This window comes from Sander lucioperca, chromosome 4, assembly GCF_008315115.2.
Source record: "Sander lucioperca isolate FBNREF2018 chromosome 4, SLUC_FBN_1.2, whole genome shotgun sequence".
Classification (NCBI taxonomy): domain Eukaryota; kingdom Metazoa; phylum Chordata; class Actinopteri; order Perciformes; family Percidae; genus Sander; species Sander lucioperca.
In genome coordinates this window covers 26,244,234-26,264,094 of record NC_050176.1, presented here as the reverse complement: position 1 = coordinate 26,264,094, position 19,861 = coordinate 26,244,234, and the positions used below count along the sequence as shown (strand labels likewise).

Here is a 19,861-nt window from a genome sequence, read left to right as displayed (position 1 = left end):
AGGAGGTCCTTAAAGAAAGACGGACATTTTAACATCTATATTTCTATGGATGATGATATGAGGAAGATTTTTGTGAGCCGATCGAAAGCTCCAGAACTGCTACCAAACTGACTTCGTGGTGTGTCTTTTTTTAAATGCTCAAACTACACAATTTAAAGTAAACTACAAAATCTGTCCCTAAAGCCAGTACAAGAAAGACACAAGAATGGTTCTTGAGATCTCTGTTTGAATCATCTTCAGCCACTCTGTTTGCAATGGTGTTATTAAAAAAACAACATATGAGCTAAAAAAATATATGAAAAGAGAACATTTCACCTAAATAACATAGTGTTCTTTATTTGATTTGCTTTTCGGTTGTTGGCATATCAAGCATCTTTGAAATACATCATAACAAAACTAGAAGCTGCATACAATCTATCCAAGATATATATTTGACGTATTTAAGCAAATAGAAAATGACATGACATTTTTATACATATGAGTGGTTGTTTTTTCTTCTTCATTGATCCAGTTCATCAGTCTGCAGGTATTTGGAACAATCAGAAATCTTCTTTACCTGTTTGACGCTGAGAGTCTCAGAGCACATGGGACACACCGTCTCTGTTTCCAGCAACCTGGACACAAACGGTTCAGTGTAGATTTGTGATTGGAGGACAGAAGTGACTCACCAGTGCTTATCCTGGAATAGTTTGACATTTTGGGGAATACACTTATTCTCTTTCTAGCGCAGATTAAAAAGATGGATGCCACTCATGTCTGTATTTAGCTTAGCACAAAGACTGGAAACAGGAACACAGTTAGCTTGGCTCTGTCCAAAGATAACGAAATCTGAATACCAGCTTGTCTATGTCGTATAAAAACGCGATTTCACAGGGAGTTGAGTGCTGGACTAGTTCTTAGCCAGGAGCGGTGACTTCCTGGTATCAAGCTTCTCATCTAACTATCAGCAAGGATGCCAATAAAAGTATTTCCCAAAAAAACTTACTTTAAATTGAGGAAGAAAGGGTGCTAGACTTGAAGATGTGTTCGGAGTTTTGTCGACCGGATACGGCAAAAGTTTAATCTATCAACTAGCGTTGCTCTGGTTGGCTATGAGTGCAGAGGGAATTTGAAAGACAACCGTTTATCCCGCCCCTCGGATTGAGCCCTGCCAATGGGGAGTTCCCAGACCCAACATCTTGATGTGGGTCTGGCTTGTCAGGCTATGCTAGACTAGTACTCCAAACCAACCTTCTGCTGTCTTATTTGATTTAAAATTATCAAGTAACTTGGACATTCTTTTTATAGCAGCTGATCACTTTAAAATGTGATGTCCAAAATGTCTTGTGGGGAGAAAAAAAGCTGAATTAAGATAAGCGCCTCAACCTTTCATCTGTATTTGGACAGTTAAAAAAAATGATGAAAAATCGATGCATCACTTACAGAAGGAATTCTGAGTAGAGAGCGGGAAATTCACAATGAGGACACGCAGACCAGTCTTCTTTCAGCATATGACGACCCTGAGTAAAGGAAAAAGGTACAGAGATCAAATGATGTAAATATAAGTATATGGGAAACTTATTTTTTTTTGAGTGTGTATATGAATAAGGCAGCGATTATGTGTTTGTACCGTGGCAATGCAGTAAGGCAGATTGTTCTTGCAGGAGATGCACAGCAGTTCGTTCTGTGCCAGCTGAAAGCCACAGAAGGGACACGGAGTAGTTTCCTCCTCCAGCTCCGATGTGTCTGGACGTCTGTGGTGTGGCCAGATAGGCAGCGTAAGGTAGAGCAGGAGACGAGGGAGAGCAAGAGTCAGACAGATGAGGTGAAGTACATATGTGTGGAGGAGGGATGTCAGGAAGAGCCGGAGAGGGAGTTTGACAAAGAAAACTGAAGGTGTAAAAGATTGTCATCACTCACCGAACCATAGCCTCGATCTTCTTCCTGTACTTTGGGTCGATCTCGTTCCGGTACTCCGGTCTCATCAGCATGGCAGCAAAGCTGAAGGCCGAGTTCTTCAGTCCAGCACGGTGACATTCGATGACTGCTGACGTCAGAATAGGAACAACATCTACACAAATAAACAGATGAAATTTCAGTGACATTTAAGCTTCAGTTAGATTTATTTTTCATGTGAACTGGAAGGTCGATTAGAGTTTGGAAAATTCTGTATGGACTCACGTGCAGGAAACTTGCTGATGTTGTTGCTGACACGAATGAGCATGCGTGCCCCTTTTAGGTGGTCTCCCCTTTTTACATGGATCTACATAACATCATTTAGGAGGGAGATTAATGAACACTACACACTTACGTAATGTTAAGATTGTGAAGCTTTATCATGTAACAGTACATTCTTAAAGGTCCCATGGCATGAAAATGTCACTTTATGAGGTTTTTTAACATTAATATGTGTTCCCCCAGCCTGCCTATGGTCCCCCAGTGGTTAGAAATGGCGATAGGTGTAAACCGAGCCCTGGGTTTCCTGCTCTGCCTTTGAGAAAATGAAAGCTCAGATGGGCCGATCTGGAATCTCCTCCTTATGAGTTCATAAGGAACAAGGTTACCTCCCCTTTCTCTGCTTTGGCCGCCCAGAGAATTTGGCCCACCCATGAGAGAGAGAGACATCATGGCTTTCAAACGAGCAAAGTGGCAGTTGGTCAAGGCCCCCCCCCCCCTCCTCCTCAATAGCATTTAAAGCTACAGACACAGAAATGGCACATACTAAGGAAAGCTTGTTGTGGGACTGGCTCTAGTGGCTGTAATTCTGCACCAAGGCTGAATTTCGGGAAAGAGACTTCAGATACAGTATTAGGGGACCACTAAGGCCTATATAAAAGCATCCAAAGAGCACCATGTCATAGGACCTTTAAAAAAAGATATTTTTTAGACAAAATGCACCCCTATACAAACCTATTCAAACAATTCTGGACAGTCTATGAACAAAGCAATTCACCATGACAACAGTAAATAACCTGAGCTAACACATGGCAGGTGTGTACTGACCTTGACCAGTAGGTAGGAGTGGAGGATCATCAGGTTGGTGGCCATCTCAGCAGGGATTTTAATCATCTGGGCCTGCAGCTCTGTGTACATGCTGAACAACACGTCATGGGCATTACGGTAGTTCCCTTTAGGAGTAGCACATGAAAAAACCATAACATATGAATATTAAACGTATGATTATGTTTGTGTAGCGTGTCATGGTTGTTAATGGTCCAGTGTTTGTGTGAACATGTTTGTGCACCTGCACACTGCTCTTCTCTGGCGATGATGATGGCGGTGCGAGCAGCCTCCCTGTACTGCTGCAGCGCCATATACAGACGGAACAGGTACTTGGCATCCTGGGAAGAGGAAAGAAAGGTCAACTAACCATCACCAGTTTGGTTAACAGTGTCACTGTCACTCCGGGTCAGATTTACATACATGAATTCATAGGGTGAAATTGTGCTGTGGCTTTTATTCAGCTTGCGTTGGTCACAGCTAATGACGCAATCAGGGACTGGTTATGTAATACCTGTGGATGTATCTGCAAGGGGAGAGTGTGAGCTGCAGTTAAGTGTCTGAAATTAGCAAACTCAAAGCAAGTGAAAAGCAGTGATGCTGGAATAAAATAGAAACCTTTAAAAACATTTTCTACGATCGTATTTTAACTTATCTCCACCTGAGAAAATGTATTTACAACTATTATTCAAATAAGACAATGATAAAGTGATGTCCACCTCCCTTTAATATTGGTGCACATTTGCACTAAAACAGACCCTTAGAAAATCAAGCAGATGCACAATCAACCACATTCATTATATTTCATCAGATTTTTGGTGTATGGAAATATGTGGCATTACATTTTTCTAACAGAGACCTGCCTACTTCAAACAAGTAAAAATAGACTATGGTTTTCCTGTATTTTTTACTGTATTGCTCAAAGTAAGAAGCTGGTTTATAAAATTGGGTTTTCAGGGCCTCTAAACACATTTAGGGAGAAGCCAACTTCACAGTCACTGATAATATGCAAATAACAGGCAAACTGTGCTGGTCGATCTCTAGACACAACGCATCTAAAACAGGTTTTGGAATTGTTCAAAACTAATAAATCTCACTCTCTCTCTTTGGACTTCAGTTGTCTAGCAAATACATCTGACTGTTCCTTCACCTCACCCTCAATAAAGAGCAAGCTGGAGGAAAAGGGACTCTCGTGCCCTACTGCAACACAATGAAAGCACAGAACACACCCTACATCAAGTAGTATCTCTGAGATACTCACAAGGATGTACATTACCTATGACACACATACACACACAAGTCACCATACCACCAGGCCACCTGCCTATGAACCTTTTTCACAGCAGACATTTTGACTTGTCATAGTAGGAAAAGAACAGCTGAAACTGATAACCTCAACGATGGCTCAATTCCAACAAGTGTCCCAGTAAGCTATTTCAGTGAGTCAGCATGCACAATACCAGGGCCTCTGCTAAGTGGAATGCAACCATCATTAATAGTTTTCAATACACTTGTGCTTTTCCTACTTGTCAACATGTCTGCCGTGAAAAATGTCTATTATATAGACAACTTGCCAAAATAATGAACTGAACTCCTACTAGACCGAAGATCTGTTGGCTGTTTTTTTTCTAAACTACACTTGGATGGAATGTTATTGGACTTGAAACACCTAGCAACTGAAAATATGCATTCACATTCATGAATTTCAGCTTCCAGTTGCCACATGAATAGAAAGAAGCTTTCACATTTAGGAACACAATGTGTTTTTCCTTTTTGAATCTGCTGATCAAACAATTACAGTGTGTCTGTGTGCACAGTCACACATCCACTGAGACAAAGCCAAGAGAGAAGGCGCCGTTGTATTGATTACCTTGGGCATACCGTCGCTCTCTCCCATCAGGTAATCTATCAGCTGATTGGTCAGAGAGCCGTCCTTGGCCTGACCCACCTGAAATACACACGCACATTAAAACTACTGGTCACATCATTTTTGTACATACACTGGGATATTCAGTTTGACACACAGCTCTCACCGTCTCTATAGCCATCTCTACAGCCAGGTTGTCATCAGTGTTGGGACACTTCAGGAAGTGCTTTAGGGCCTGAGAGACAGAAAGAAAGAAGAGACAGACATTTTGGCTGAACCGGTGGATGGGTCAGAGTGAGTCAATGTCTAAGTCAATAGCTGTTAGAATATATACATTAGTGTAAAAACAATTGAATAAAAAAATAAAACAATAAAGCAAGCATTCTTACTCTGCTGTACTGCCCACACTTCTGAAAGAATTTGCCAGCCTGCAGGTGTTTCTTCTCTCCCTCAAAGTAGAGAGCAATGCTCTGGTAGTCCTCCTGCGTCGCCTCAGGACCTGACGAACACATCGCAGCAGTCATGCATTTAATATTTAACTTTCAGATTCAGACAACTTCATTCATCCAGTGAAGGGCAATTCATTTGCAGCTTACCCAGTCCATACACAACATACCCAACTTCAAAACACACACAAGGTATATGTCAGAGGCAACAGATAAACATACGTGGATCAATACAAGGGAATAACGAGCAGTAGTAAATAAAGCATTTTGTTATGGTTCACATAAGTGTTGAAACTGCAGTGCTAGAAAATTATTAGCAAATACTGCAATAGGAAATAAAGTCAAAAGGTAACCCCAAACTGTAAAATTGTCTATATGGTCCATATAAACATTCACACACAGACTGACCGATGATGTCTGCATAGACCTCCATTTGTCCGTGCTGCTGCGCCAGTTGGAAAGCTTCATCGTTGCACTGGGACAGCACCAGGAAGTGGATGGCTGAGCCGTAGTCGCTCAACCCCAGGAAGAACCTGAGACACACACAAACATATGTTAAAGGGGTAACACCAGTGTTTCCTCTATGTTGATTTGGTAGTGGCGGCCCGCCACGGCAAAATTTCTGCCGCCACGGTATCAGAAATAGGGCAGACGCACAATGTAGTCGCGGTTGCCTTTTAAATTATCCTGCCTGTTGGAAAGCCTGTCCACGCCCCCCGCAGGTGGACGGCGATACTGCAGTCTGATGTCGGTTTAGTGAGCGGCACTGTGCATTGATGTCTGTTTAGGGAGGCAGCGGACTTTTTATTTATTCCTTTTCTTCATTCTGTCTGGTTTGTGCGTTTGTGAGGAAAACGTGAGTATTGTACATAAAGTTAACTTTTATAATATAGTGTAGGAGGTTATTGTAAAGTGAACACTTTACTTGAAGGTATCTACATAAGAGTGACATGACACTGTTATGAACATATGACACTGTCATGACACATGAACCCTAACTCTAACTCTAACCCTAACCTGTCATGACAAAAACCGAATGACACTTAATGACAGAAGCGTTATGTCATAAACATTGTTTATAATGTTTATGACACGTTCATGACAGTGTCATGTCACTATTATGTAGATACCTTCAAGTATAGTGTAACCGTTAAAGGTTTATTACACAAACGGGAAAAGTAGCAGAGGGAAATAATTGGAGATTTGGAGTCTGCAGAAAATTAGTTAGCAACCGCACTAATAATTGAGTAATCGTTTAAGTCATTTATCAATCAAGGATGCCAACATCTGCTCGTTATAGCTTTTCAAATGGGAGGATTTGCATCTTGTCTCTGTTTTTATATAATTGTAGATAAAATATCTCTGGGCTTTTGGTTGGACAAAAACAAGCAACATCACTTGATCAATGGTATTTTCACAAGTATTTGACATTTTATAGCCTAAACAATTAATTGAAAAATACTCTTGAGATTAACCTGTAGTGGAAATAATCGTGAGGACGCTCAGCACAAAGTGTTAAAAAAGTAGTAATGAATGTTAATGTGCTGGTGAAATGGTAAACAATGCAAATAAAAATAGTAATGTGTGTTATTTGTTCATTATTCATTATTTGAACTGTCATACTGAGAATGATTAAACAGAGTCACAGATCGGATTAGTTACACAGGGTGTCCCCTTTCCTTTTGGCCAGATTCAGCGGATGTGTAATCATCTATCTGGAGAATAAATAAGGAGATAATTATAAAAAATAAGAATAAAAAAAATAATATTTAAGTTTATAAAACTGTTGTACAGTTGTACCTGTGCTGTGACGATCATTTTTGGTTACATTTAGGGGATGTCAGTAGAAAAGCCCAATTAGTAGTAGTATTTTGTAGTTAGTAGTTTGTATACATCTGTGCTCTTGTTTGCTTTACCTGGCAACCATCTTTGCTCCTTCGATGCTCTGCGTCTCCCTGACGATGCGAACAGCCTCCTCCGTATTGTATAGGTGGTCCAGCAGCACACGTATCACGTTGTCCCAGTCTTTCGCGCTCTCATAGGCCTGTGCAGCGTCCTTATACCTATATACACAGTACACATTACATCAGCTTCTTCTTTAATGATATTATTATCTCCAAAGTGACGGGCATTCACACTAAGAACCTACTTTCCGTCCGCCTCCTTGGCCTTGGCGTACTGCAGGTGGATCTTAGGAGAGAAGACGTGTGGGAGCAGCTCTCCCACCTTCGCCCTGAGTATGGAATAAAATTATGTGGAATTGTATTTAGTAGGACAGAAACTTGCAGGTCTGAGTGTGTTGGCGTTTGTCTTACCAGTTCTTGCAACGAATGTAGACTGATGCAGCCTTGTCATAGTACTGTCCTTTTTCATAGAGTTGAGCGGCTTCAGAAAATTGCTGCAAGAGAGATGAAAACCACAGAAGAAGATAACACATAGATGACCTGATGCTCAACACTGTTCTAGAAACACACTATAAAACACAAACACATCAGATGACTGTAGTCTACCACTACCCTATGATATGGTAATTTACCAAAACATATAGTTTACAAGATGAGAGTGAGAAGGCTGACTCTCTACCTTCATGCTTTCCAGTATGGCTCCACATTCCTTCTTGAGGACTCTGCTTGGGTGCTGAATTGCCTGAGCAGCTCCTCTCCTGATGTCACCCATCCGGATGGACATCCTGGCTACACCGGCTTTACACGCCTCGTCATGCTCCTGGAACTGCACAGCAAGGGGAAAAACGGAGAAAGGTAAGGACAGTGGAAAGAAGAGACTTCAAAGTAAGTATAATTAAAATTATTTCATTATGACATCACCTTTGTAAATACAGAGTGGAAAGGACGACAGTAGATACTCCACAGTGTAAGTAGCATTTTCAGCAAGGAAGCATCAGAAATTACATGTGGCCTGGACATGCCATTGATTATTAAAGAAAATAATAGATGATGATTATTTTGTATGCCTAAAAGGAGGTGATACTATATCATCAGTGGTGAAGCTACGATCCTTTGTCCTACAGCAGCTTGGTTTTCCGACAATGTTTATGAAGGCTAAACCACACCAGCACAAATAACTAGAAAATGCATTTCCTGAAGAAAATGCTTGTGAATGCTGAAAAGCTACATTGCTAAAGCTAAACTGGATTGCTGGCATAATTGCATAAGAAGAAGGTAAAGTAGTGAGAATAGTTGGAAAAGTGGGAATGGTTTTAATTAGTACGAATTTCATTGAAATGTTGAATAATACCAGTAATGTATTAAACAAAAGTGGAATATTTTAGGGTTTTTTGAAAAGTCATAGTATAGGTATGCCAAAAGCATTGAAAAAGTCAAAGTGTAGTATGTCGAAAAAAGTCATAGCATTGTTTGTTGAAAAAAGCATCATGCATGATGATGAAAAGGACTGGGTATCGAACCTGGGTCAGAGTCTGCAGTAACTACTTGCTGGTTGCCTGTTGGCAGCAGTGCTAACCTCTGAGCCAGTGTGCCTCTAAAGAATGAATGTTGAAAACAGTAATAGCATAGTATGTCAAAAAAAAGCCATTAAAAAGCCATAACATTGTATGTCAAAAAAAAGTGATAAAAAAGTCATAGTATAGTTTGTCAGAAAAAGTCATAATATAGAATGTTAAAAAAAATCATATTATAATATATAAAAAAAGTCCTAGCATAAAATGTTTAAAAACTCATAGTATAGTATATCGAAAAAAAAGTAATAGCAAAGTATGTCGACAAAAGTCATAGAATAGTATGTAAAATAGTCATAGTATAGTATGTCAAAAAAAGTGATCAAAAAGTCATGGTATAGTATGTTGAAAAAAATCCTAAAAAATCATAGTATAGTATATCAAAGAAAGTGATAAAAAAAAATCATAGTAGAGCATGTCGAAAAAAGTCATAGTATGTATGTCGAAAAAAGTGATAAAGTCATAGTATGTCAAAACGTCATGAAAAGGTCCAGCCTATCGCACCTGGGTCCACAGGGACTACTTGCTGGTTGCCTGTTGGCAGCAGTGTTAACCACTGAGCCAGTGTGCCACCAAAGAATTTAGGTTGAAAATAGCGATGGCATAGTATGTCGAAAAAAGCCATTAAAAAGTTACAGTATAGGATATCGAAAATAAAAAGTGATAGTAGAAAGATGTTTGTAGAAAGAAAAAAAGCTTAATATTTTAAAAACGATAAATGGTGGAGAAATGTTGAATACAAGCACAAATGTCCAGAGCTTATCATTTTGATATTTTAATGTTTTTTGTAGCTAAAAGTATGCAGAAGTAGTAGGTTACCGAAAATCAGATGGAAGAATCGGATAGCAATACTGTCAATGCTGCTGAATTAGCATTCACACAATTACGTTTTAGATGCAGCATATGTCCTTTTTTGTGGTATGTGTTGTAAGTACACAGTAAGACAGCTAGTGAGGTCACATGTGACGAGTATGGTGACAAACTAAAATGCCAAGAGAAAAAAAAATTTGTCATACTCAACTGAAAGTTGAGATGAAATAAATTTCACTTACTTTATTATTGTGGGTCATGCCTTTTTCGTAGTGTGCTAGAGCATTCACATAGTCGCCACTACAAAGAGAGAGAAAGAAGTTAAAATGTAGATAGATCAGGTCTACTGAATGGTGTATGTGTGTGTGTGTGTGTGTGTGTGTGTGTATGTATGTGTATGTGTATGTGTATGTGTGCGTATGTGTATGTGTGTGTGTGTGTGTGTGTGTGTGTGTGTACTTACGTAAACTCCAGATGGACAGCGTATTCTTTGGATATAAAGGGAATTTGGTCTTTTGCTAACCTCTTGGCTAACATAAGGGCGCTGTCCCAATGCAACAGGTCCCTCCTCATCTACAACACACACACACACACACACACACACACACACAGAGCTGCTGAAGAATTTGCTTTGAATTTAAGCCTACATTAATTATCTTTAACTTCACATTCACAAGTTACATTTAATAACAACATTTAATACAGAAAGGTAAGAAATTAGTAATTAATTTAGCTACTGGGTGATACTGTAAAAGACACAAGTAATCAGCCTTGGTCTCTTTGGAATTGATTCCCACTGCAGCGCGCGCACACACACACACACACACACACACACACACACACACACACACACACACACACACACACACACACACACGGGATGCACCGATCCGACTTTTTCAGTCCCGATACCGATGCCTGGGCTTTGATACCGATCCGATACTGTTGTTGAATTAATAATACACTGTATACCTTCCACCTTATACCTTCCTTCCACCATGTGGAAGATACTAAAGGCACCAGACTTTCCTAACTAAACATTACTTTCCTAACTAAGACAAAATAACATAGATGTAATTTATTGAATTCTTATTTATTTGTACACTCAACTCTTCCAGCATGCGACACACGTGCGACAGAGGAAAAAAAAAAACTGGATCCGTGGATTTGTTCATTTTTCCGATCCCCGATCCAGCTATTTTGTCAATATCGGGACCGATATCCGATCTTAATATCGGATCGGTGCACCCCTAACACACACACACACACACACACACACACACACACCCACACACACACACACACACACACACACACACACACACACAAGGTTCTCGGTCTACCAATTGTTAGTTGTGTGTATGTTTTTACCTCCAGGGCAGCGATTGGGCAGCCTGAGGACAGATACAGGTCCTGGGCCAGGTTGTAGTCACCTAGAAACATTGCCAAATGTCCTGCCCGTAAATTCATATCCTCTATACCCTGGGCAGAGGGAGACAGACAGAGAGAGAGGGCGAATAACAGTATCAGAATTGTCAGACTGAAACAGTATCTGTCATCAAGAAGGTGTGACGTATGAACCCTGGTTTGTGTGTTAGTTGTACCTGGATGCCCTGCAGTGACAGGACCATTCCCACATTGCCACTCATACGGTAGACCTGGATTGCCAGCTCGACCTCCATGTGTACCAGACAGGCTTTGCCTACCTCTACCCAGTCTGTGTCACTACCTGCAGACTTACACAGACCCCAGGCTTCATGGAACCTGGATAACACACACACACACACACACACACACACACACACACACACACACAAACACACACACACACTTTGTATGAAGTTAAAGCCACCTCTGAGTGAAAATTTAAAGAACAGTCCTGTTTCACTGCCTCTTGTTAAATATGTCCAGAAGATTTTATTTCTTGTTTGCATATTTTTCATATACTGTCTGAACATGTAAAACCCACTCAAATAACTGTTGTCTTCTTAAATGGAGGATATAGGAACAGGAGTCATATCTAAAAAAAATCTCTCCAATTATATTATTATATATATTATTTTTGCAAACAGATTTGGAAAACCCCCTCTGAAAACATCAAACCTGGACTGTGTTGGTTCGTTCAATAATTGCAACTGATTAAATAAATGTCAGTTTAAAGAACTACATTCATTCAGGAATATTAATCTTATCCTGAGCCACTAGATAATTTAAAACAAAACCACAAACAAACCAAAATGGGACCTGTAACACATAAAAACTATGCAGTGTACAATACTTAGCTATCTAAAGTCCTGTCAGCTTCACTAACTTAAAATACTGTGTGTAAAGGCCGTAGTGTAGGGTTTTCTTGTGTTCTTCATATTGATGTACTTTTTGGTGCTGTGTTTTGTTTAGTTTTTCCATTTTTCTTTTTTCCATTACATTCTGTATCTTGACATACTGTGTTAAGGAAGAATATTAATCATCTTGATGTTCCATATCTATCATAATACGTAACAATCCAAAATGCTGTTACAGTACAACTGTCCATATAATGTCAATGTACACATATGCACCCTGAACAGCAGCATCTGAAAAAAACTAACCACAAATTGGATTGACCATAAGGTCTCACAACCAAATAAACTTCCAACTAAAAAATAAGATAAAAGATAACACCAATATATATCTTTGTCCATCAGAAGCAAACATCATCAGTATCTCCAACATGGCTGACCTCTTGAGCATCAGCGCCTGGGCGAGCTGTGTGCCGAGCTCCGGCGGCGTATCCGTCGATGTGCTGGTTGAGTTCTTGAGGAAGGAGTGCGTGCTCAGAGCCACTTCACTGGTCTTGCCGCTCGCCGTCTGACATGTCAGCTCTCCATTGTGCAAAAGCAAAGGCTTTTGGGAAAAGAGGAGTGCGGTGCTCCCCACCAACACCACCCGGGGGCCTGGGCAGACAGAGTTAGAAAGAAGGAAATACAGTTTAAAAACACTTTCCTGTTATCTCTTGGCTACATTTACATCACAGAATTATGGTAACAGGAGTATTTTAAGGGTACGAGAACCCTGATTTATTGCATTATGTAATGTGAGATAACAGTATTTGTGTTGATTTACATATTAAAATGTATGCTGTTGCTTTCATTGCAAGTCCCTCTGAATAGGACAGCAAGAGTAAGAAAAATCAAGGACCAGTACTGTGTTTAATATGCTAGTGGTAAATGTCAGAGAGGTAGGTGTGTGTGTGTGTGTGTGTGTGTGTGTGTGTGTGTGTGTGTGTGTGTGATGGCGTGGCATCACCCATCACCCTACCATATATAGTGGTTTTGTGCAGGGCATAGGTATAGACCTTGTCATCATCATAAGCTACAAATATTCCTCTGTCAGCATGCCAGTTGTCCCACAGCACTCCTGTGATGGTGGGAGAGAAGTTTGGAAGCTCATAGCAGGAATCTGTTGCCTGGGTTGGACACACACACAAACACAAACACAAACACACACACACACACACTTAGACTCTTGTTAATCCAATTCTGTTATTTGAAATCATAAGGTTTTATCCTTGTAAAGCACCTTGTAATCACTGCTTTTGACAAGTGCCATATAAATAAATTGTATTATTCATCATTATTATTTTATTACTTTATTGTCGTTATGACTATATCTTAGTTAAATTAAATATTAATGCTCGTCTTACCATGATAATTCATCACTTACTGGTTTTATCAGTGTGTGTATGTGTACTGTATTGTACTGTATGTTTAGCTGTATGCATGCATAGATGTGTCAAGTAACCCCATGTACTGACATTTGCAGGGGAGAGCAGAAAGCCGCCGTTCTTGTCGTCGATGAAAACCAGCCGTGTGCCGTTAAGATCAGGGAACACTTTCCTCACACCAACAGAATGGCTGTAGCTGTTCACAGTCTCCCAGTCCTCCACCAAGACACACACCACATTACCTGACTGACAATCAGTTAGACAGAGAGACGATAACATCCATTAGAAAAGGGGATAAAGGAAGAGCAAGATAATGAACATGGAGTCCGGCTTCCATTCATTATTTGTGGCGCAGCTTCATTGTAAACTGACTGAGGTGAGGATGTGCTGAGCCTTACATCAGTGCCGTAGTAGAGGAAGTCAGCAGTGAGTGCATGGCAAAGGATCCGACCTTTTCTGTCATCGTCTGGAAACAACTTCATCTGCTTCTTCTCCTCCTGGTCTTTGCCTTCGATCTAAACATACACACAGACCTGTAGTATATATTCATGCTAAAAGTAAATGGTGAAGGCTGCTCAATAATCGATAATTGGTCAATAAAAAGAGAAACAAAGCACTGACTCACCATGTGCAGCTGTACTTTTCCCTCAAACAGCGCTGCGGCGTAATCTGAGTTAAGGCACATGCTGGCTATTGTCCCCAAATACTCAATGTCCTTCAGTTTATTAAAACCTAAGGGACAAACCAAATGGTTTAGTGACACTTATTCATCCACTCATACTTACGCACGCGCGCGCGCACGCACACACACACACACACACACACACACACACACACACACACACACACACACACACACACACACACACACCAGGTTCTCGGTCTACCAGGGCGTAAAACCAGGCTCTGTTGTTCATTCCCACAGCCACATGGTATGGTCCCATCGCAATGAAAGTAGGCTCTACTTCCACTTCTATGGTCACAGGACGCTCCTGAAAAATACAGTGGATCAAAAACGGATTGAAGGTGGTTTACCCCCAGCTGTAACACCACTGACTCAATCTTACGTACTGTATCTCCCCATTTTATATACTCTCATTTTTAAAAACCCTTCCCCCACCAGCTCACTTATTTATTGTCCGAACACAATTGTTGATTAGTTTTGGGTCATGGCTCATTATAGCATGAATACTCCTTTTAGCTCCTGAAACTTTGGTGATTATTTTACATTTCTTACTTTTGGCAAAGAGATTTAGATTTTCTCTAATATGCACCAAAATTAGAGCATAACATATCTGGATCAAGACAGCCCAAAAAGGTTATGCATTTGTCCTTTTATATTCAATACCACAGGATTTAGGTATTCTCCATATTATGGCTGCCATTAACCAAACAGCATTACTGTGTATCACTAAAGCAGAAAATGTCTACATATCTTCTATTGGTAAATGCATTTTGAGAACTGTGCAGCCTTGGTGGAGGGATGCGCTTTCTGAATTCTTCCTTGTTTCTATTACAGTGTGTGTGTGTGTGTGTGTGTGTGTGTGTGTGTGTGTGTGTGTGTTTGTGTGTGTGTTTGCCTCACCCCCTCCACCTGGTTGGACACAGTGACCTCCAGCAGAGAAGTAAGGTAGGCTAGTCGGGTTCCAAAGCTGTCACCCAGGATGGGCAGCTTGGTTAGAAAGACATGGAGAGTTCCTTTCTGGGTGGAGACCGCCAACAGCTGGCCATCGTCTGTCCAGTTCAGCTGGTCCAGACCTGGAGGAGAGTAAGGGGCAGATGAATGAGAAGTGGTTCAAGATGGCCCTCTGATAGTATGGCTGAAAAAGAGGACTGTCTCACCTTTAGTTTCATCATCCAGCCGAACAACACTGTTGATATCTTTGAGCTCGGACAACTCATGGATCTTTATGCTGCGACAAGAAGCATGGGGCTTTAGTTTTGTTCACTTACCTAAACATAAACAGGATTGGCTGTGCTGTTTATTTTGAAAACCTGTGTGTACCTGTTGTCCCCGCATGAGGCAGCCTTGTTTAATGCTGGCGAGATGGCCACACTATTGAGACTATGGTTATGGTTGTGAGCCTGATAGAGCTCATGCCCAATCTCCCTGATGTGAGTGGAAATAACCACAAAGTACCCGTGGGAGAAGCCAATCAGTATATACCCATCGCCATACCTTGAAGAAACACACAGAGGAAGAGAGCTAACTTTAGCACAAATATCTCACTGCAATGATTCAGTAGTACCAGTGTTTCGTTAGTGTGTGATCATGTGCAGTACCAGCGGTAGGACACAATGTTTCCGTAGTGGCGCTGGAAGGTCAGCTCTATCCGGTTGTCAGGGTCGTTAATATTGAAGAGCATCAGTATCTTCTTGTCCACAGAGACACTCACCTGAAGGGTCAATATTTGCAGGAAGGTAAACACATGCCATGAAGTCAAGTTCAAACAATTATATAATTCATACAAACTTTAAGTTTGTCTAAAAGTTGCACAGTTTAAACAGGTTTTCACAATGAAAGTACATGCCAATGCCAATAGTGACTATTTTGGCCAGGTATGACAGAAGTTATAGTGCGTTCCATTTACCTCGGAACTCGGAAGCCGAAGCTGGGAATGACGTCACACCCCAGTTGAATTTACAAGTCAGATTTTCATTGTTTTAATTAGCTCTAGCAGTGGCCGGGTTGGCTCAGTCAGTAGAGCAGACAAACATATACATAGAGGTTTATGTCTCGATGTAGAGGTCCAGGGTTTGAGTCCGACCTGTGACGATTTCCTGCATGTCTTCCCCCTCTCTCTCTCCCTTTTCTCACCTAGCTGTCCTGTCCATTAGAATCTCTAATTAGCTCTAGCCAGGTTAGCCATTCTTAGCAATGCCAGTTTATAACAATGCACTGTTTTTGTGCATACAAACAGCGAAACAACATGCCCACAGAAGTGTATGACGGATTAAGTGAGACACAAATAAGACAGTGCTTATAACGGTATGTTACTACAGCTTTCACAACTGTTGATGCACTGAGCAGCCATGTTGGATTTTTAGCTTGGGGTACTCGGTGGTTGTCGGCGTTCCGAGCTCGGAAATCAGAGGTCAGGGGGCGTGGTTCCGACTTTGACCTCGGAAAATCCGACTTCCGAGTACAAATGGAACGCACTATTGACTGGTGACACTTCAATTCAACACAATAAAATGTGAACAAGTTGTAATGAATGTGTGATGTAAAAACGATTGAAGAATGTGGATAAATTAAAGTTTGGGAAAAATTGCAGAAAAAACACTAACTTACAGTGCTCTCTCCTTGACCGGACCTTTCATCCGTCTTCACCACTGAAAAGTGCATCTCAGCAGGCTCACCGCGAAGTGTTGTCTGGAGAAAGTAAATAACCATATACAGTACTTGATTACAGTCCTTACAGGACTCTTTTTTTTCTCCCTTATTCAACTTTCTCGATTTAGTGATACTTTTCTGTTTTCAAAAATATGTCATCTTATATTTGTTTACCTTGTACTTCTCTGTCACATACATGACCAATGTAGGGTTACTTAGTATTTACTATTGTACTACCTGTCTGATGGTGTCTCCCTCATGATTGCTGACGCTCAGAGTGTTGTCTTCACTTCCCAGAGCCAGTAGATTCTGAACACTCCAGCAACCACAAGTGATCTTCTTGGTGTGTTTACCTGGCATGTGTGGTGGGAGAGGGAGAGACAATCAAGCCAACAGAAGTGACTACTACAAAACCATAAAGAAGTATCTGTGCAATTGTGTTGTGTGTGCATTACCCAGTACAGGGATCTTGCGTGAGGTCTGCTGATTGTAAATCAAGAGATTTCCTTTGACTGTTCCAACTGCTAACAGTTGGCCCAACTTTGACCACAAGATGAAGGACATCTGATCTCTGTTGAAACAAATGACAGCAGGAAACAAACCCAGAGTATTAGGAGTGATTACCTACAATGTCACAGCTACTGTCATCCAAACTAAATGACAGTTGCTCTGTTTGAGCAACATGGGCTGGAATTATGAATGAAACACTGGCATCGGATTTCCAGAGAATCAAGCCAATGCTAACTTATCCCTCTTTGGAAATGTGATTGATGCTTGTCATACCTCATGCCGCTGTCTATCTGGGATGTTTTATTGACGCTGGCATCCCATAGGTAGATGAAGCTGGATTTTGCAGCTATCACTGCCAAAATGTCCCCATCTTTATCCCAGTCCATCCCCACACAGCGCCTAAGGGGAGTTGGAGTAAGAAGAGAAGTCGAAAGGAACTTAAAATACTTTTACACAGCAAGGGGTAATCACCTGGAGCTTTTCGATTAGACTAAACTGGAGCCATAAATGATTTTCTCACACTTACCCCGGAAGGTTGAGTTCAGTCCACTTGTGTCCATGTCGATCAAATATTTTCACTGAGTTGTCCTGTCTGTATAATTAGAAATATCATGCATATTTTAGGTACTGTGTTGACATAAATCGTGTATGAAGAGAAGTAGATTATTACAAAGACAAAGTTCTCTTTGGTTTGTACTCACCCTGCAACAGCGATATAATTACCAAGGGTTTTCTGCCACTTATACAGTAGGGTAGAACCCGCCCAGGCTTTGTCGGCGAGGATGAAAACGCTCTGTGGACACATAGATTATGTAAGTTTTATTTGTAAAAAGACATACACATACTTACTTCATACCAACTGAGAATAGAGTGTGGTCTAGACCTACTCTATCTGGAAAGTGTTCTGAGATAACTTATATATATACTATAATTTGATACTATAAATAAAATTTAATTGAATTTAAAATTAAAATAGCATTCATAGTTTTCTACATATACTTATAACATAAGTTCCATCTTAAAAAACTTTCAAAAGTTTTGAACACACTTTATTTCAGCATTTTTGACAAACCAGAAGCAATATTATTGTAAATGTGCTGTTCAAAATGTAGAAAGTAAGTAAGGTGTTGTAGGCGTAAGTGAAGACTTAAATTAAACTAACTAGAAATCCCATAATTCTTGATTTTTTTAAATTCTCTTTCTATCTCTGTGTTTTTGCGGATCACTCCAGTAATTACACATCAAAGTGAATTGAGTAGTTATGAGCAGCGCTACTCAGCAGGTAATAACGATGATGAACAACTGCTGTCACCTGCCGAGTAGTGACATCACTTGAGTAATCTTGGTTTGGGCTTGGAGACTGCAAATTTTGTAAAGCTGCATTACAAACTGGGGGCGTAGAGTTTGAAAGAGGTTTCAAGATTACCCTTTTATAAGATATTATAAGAAGTTCAGGGTCCAGCGTTTTTGGAGTTTGATCCATACTAGGGACTCAAAGTCAGGTTATCACAGCCTCTCTAGTTCTTTTCTCACTTTTTTGATGCCTATCAATAAGCCTCGGTGCTTAAAGATAACTCAAGTTTGGGGACAATGACTGACTTATAAACAATGTGTTTTGTTCAAAGCATAACCATAAAAATGTCAAACAGTTAAGTGTATGTATTTAACATTTTGTTGACAGTGATAGCAGCACCCCTTACAAAACAAATGTGTTATCTGCAACAGGTGTCGAGTAAAATGTATATAGATAAAGGCTATTTTCAATGTAATACTGAGTGACAAACATACGTATGATTCTTCACTTGGCCTAAACCCATGTCTTACTTGTAATTGTAGCTAGGTCATTTGTAAAGTTAAAATTAGTTTAACGGATTTATATAAGCTGCTTAAAATGTTAAACGGACACATGACAGACAGCTCCCACACATTATCTTGTGTGTGTGATTAATGTAGGCTAACATTACCATTTGGACACACACTGTGTTCTGATTATTCTGGCCATTACTAGCCTAACAGTATGCTTTCCTGCTATCTTAATAAAACGCATGGATAGCTTAACCTAACATTTGAAAAAACTGCGTTCTATAATAAGTTAAAGTCACACTAAAAACCCACATCGTTAGTTGACTTTATTACCGCTAAAGCCAACAAAATAGCTGATTTAGCTAACGTTCACGAACTAACGATACCCAACATAAAACGACAACGTTACATTAGCATGTAACCCTGGCTCGGTTAGCTAGCTAGCTAACTAGCTGGCTGAAGGCAGTTCATGTGACAAAACCCAACACAGAATTCTTAAAACCAGAAGTAATGCTGGTATTTACAAAAATCGTTGGTACCGACCTTCATCTTGATGACGTTTAATCATTTAAACTTTAAATCGATATTTCTGTTCAAAACATCGCTTCGACAAAATTGTTGTGTGTATCCCACAATGCTTCACTCTGAAGCGTCTGCAGAAGCTACGGCGATGTCATAGCAACCATCAGCCAATGAGGTGCCTCCAAAGCAGAGAGGGAAAATAATGAGATTGATGGAATAATGTCTTATATTTTAGAAACTTATGGTTTTATAGCTTGGTAGAGTAACCTGAAAGTCAACAACAAAAAACAAATACATTAGTTTAAAAAAGCTTCGTTAAGTTTCACATTATTCTTGTGAGAAATCTATACCAATATATTCTAATCCTTTCATTTGTTAACCACAGTTTAAGGAGACATAAAACTAATAATAT

At 40.2% G+C, this 19,861-nt stretch overlaps 1 protein-coding gene across 1 annotated transcript; it reads right to left on the bottom strand.

Annotated features, from left to right (window-relative positions):
• Positions 1-496: 496 nt before the first annotated feature.
• On the bottom strand, positions 497-19,606 carry wdr19 (WD repeat domain 19). The gene is made up of 36 exons (XM_031286012.2): positions 19,471-19,606; positions 17,826-17,917; positions 17,651-17,716; positions 17,398-17,523; positions 17,070-17,185; positions 16,852-16,967; positions 16,573-16,653; positions 15,564-15,676; positions 15,286-15,459; positions 15,123-15,193; positions 14,866-15,038; positions 14,152-14,272; positions 13,906-14,012; positions 13,679-13,795; positions 13,371-13,526; positions 12,875-13,022; positions 12,297-12,510; positions 11,182-11,341; positions 10,949-11,059; positions 10,041-10,150; positions 9,820-9,877; positions 7,876-8,022; positions 7,608-7,690; positions 7,442-7,525; positions 7,209-7,355; positions 5,701-5,825; positions 5,236-5,345; positions 5,013-5,081; positions 4,850-4,927; positions 3,224-3,320; positions 2,983-3,107; positions 2,161-2,242; positions 1,900-2,050; positions 1,610-1,733; positions 1,423-1,499; positions 497-614 (listed from the first exon to the last, which is right to left on the bottom strand). Exons 1-36 carry the CDS (start codon positions 19,474-19,476, stop codon positions 500-502), a joined length of 4,050 nt encoding a protein of 1,349 aa, XP_031141872.1. The 5' UTR covers positions 19,477-19,606; the 3' UTR covers positions 497-499.
• Between the last annotated feature and the right edge of the window lie 255 nt (positions 19,607-19,861).

Excerpts from the sequence above, each read along its gene's own strand:
- wdr19 (XM_031286012.2), bottom strand. Across the intron at positions 8,023-9,819 it reads GCATGACCCACAATAATAAA|TTCCAGGAGCATGACGAGGC; the intron begins GTAAGTGAAATT and ends CTTGCTGTGCAG. Across the intron at positions 615-1,422 it reads CTCTACTCAGAATTCCTTCT|GTTGCTGGAAACAGAGACGG; the intron begins GTAAGTGATGCA and ends GTTTGTGTCCAG.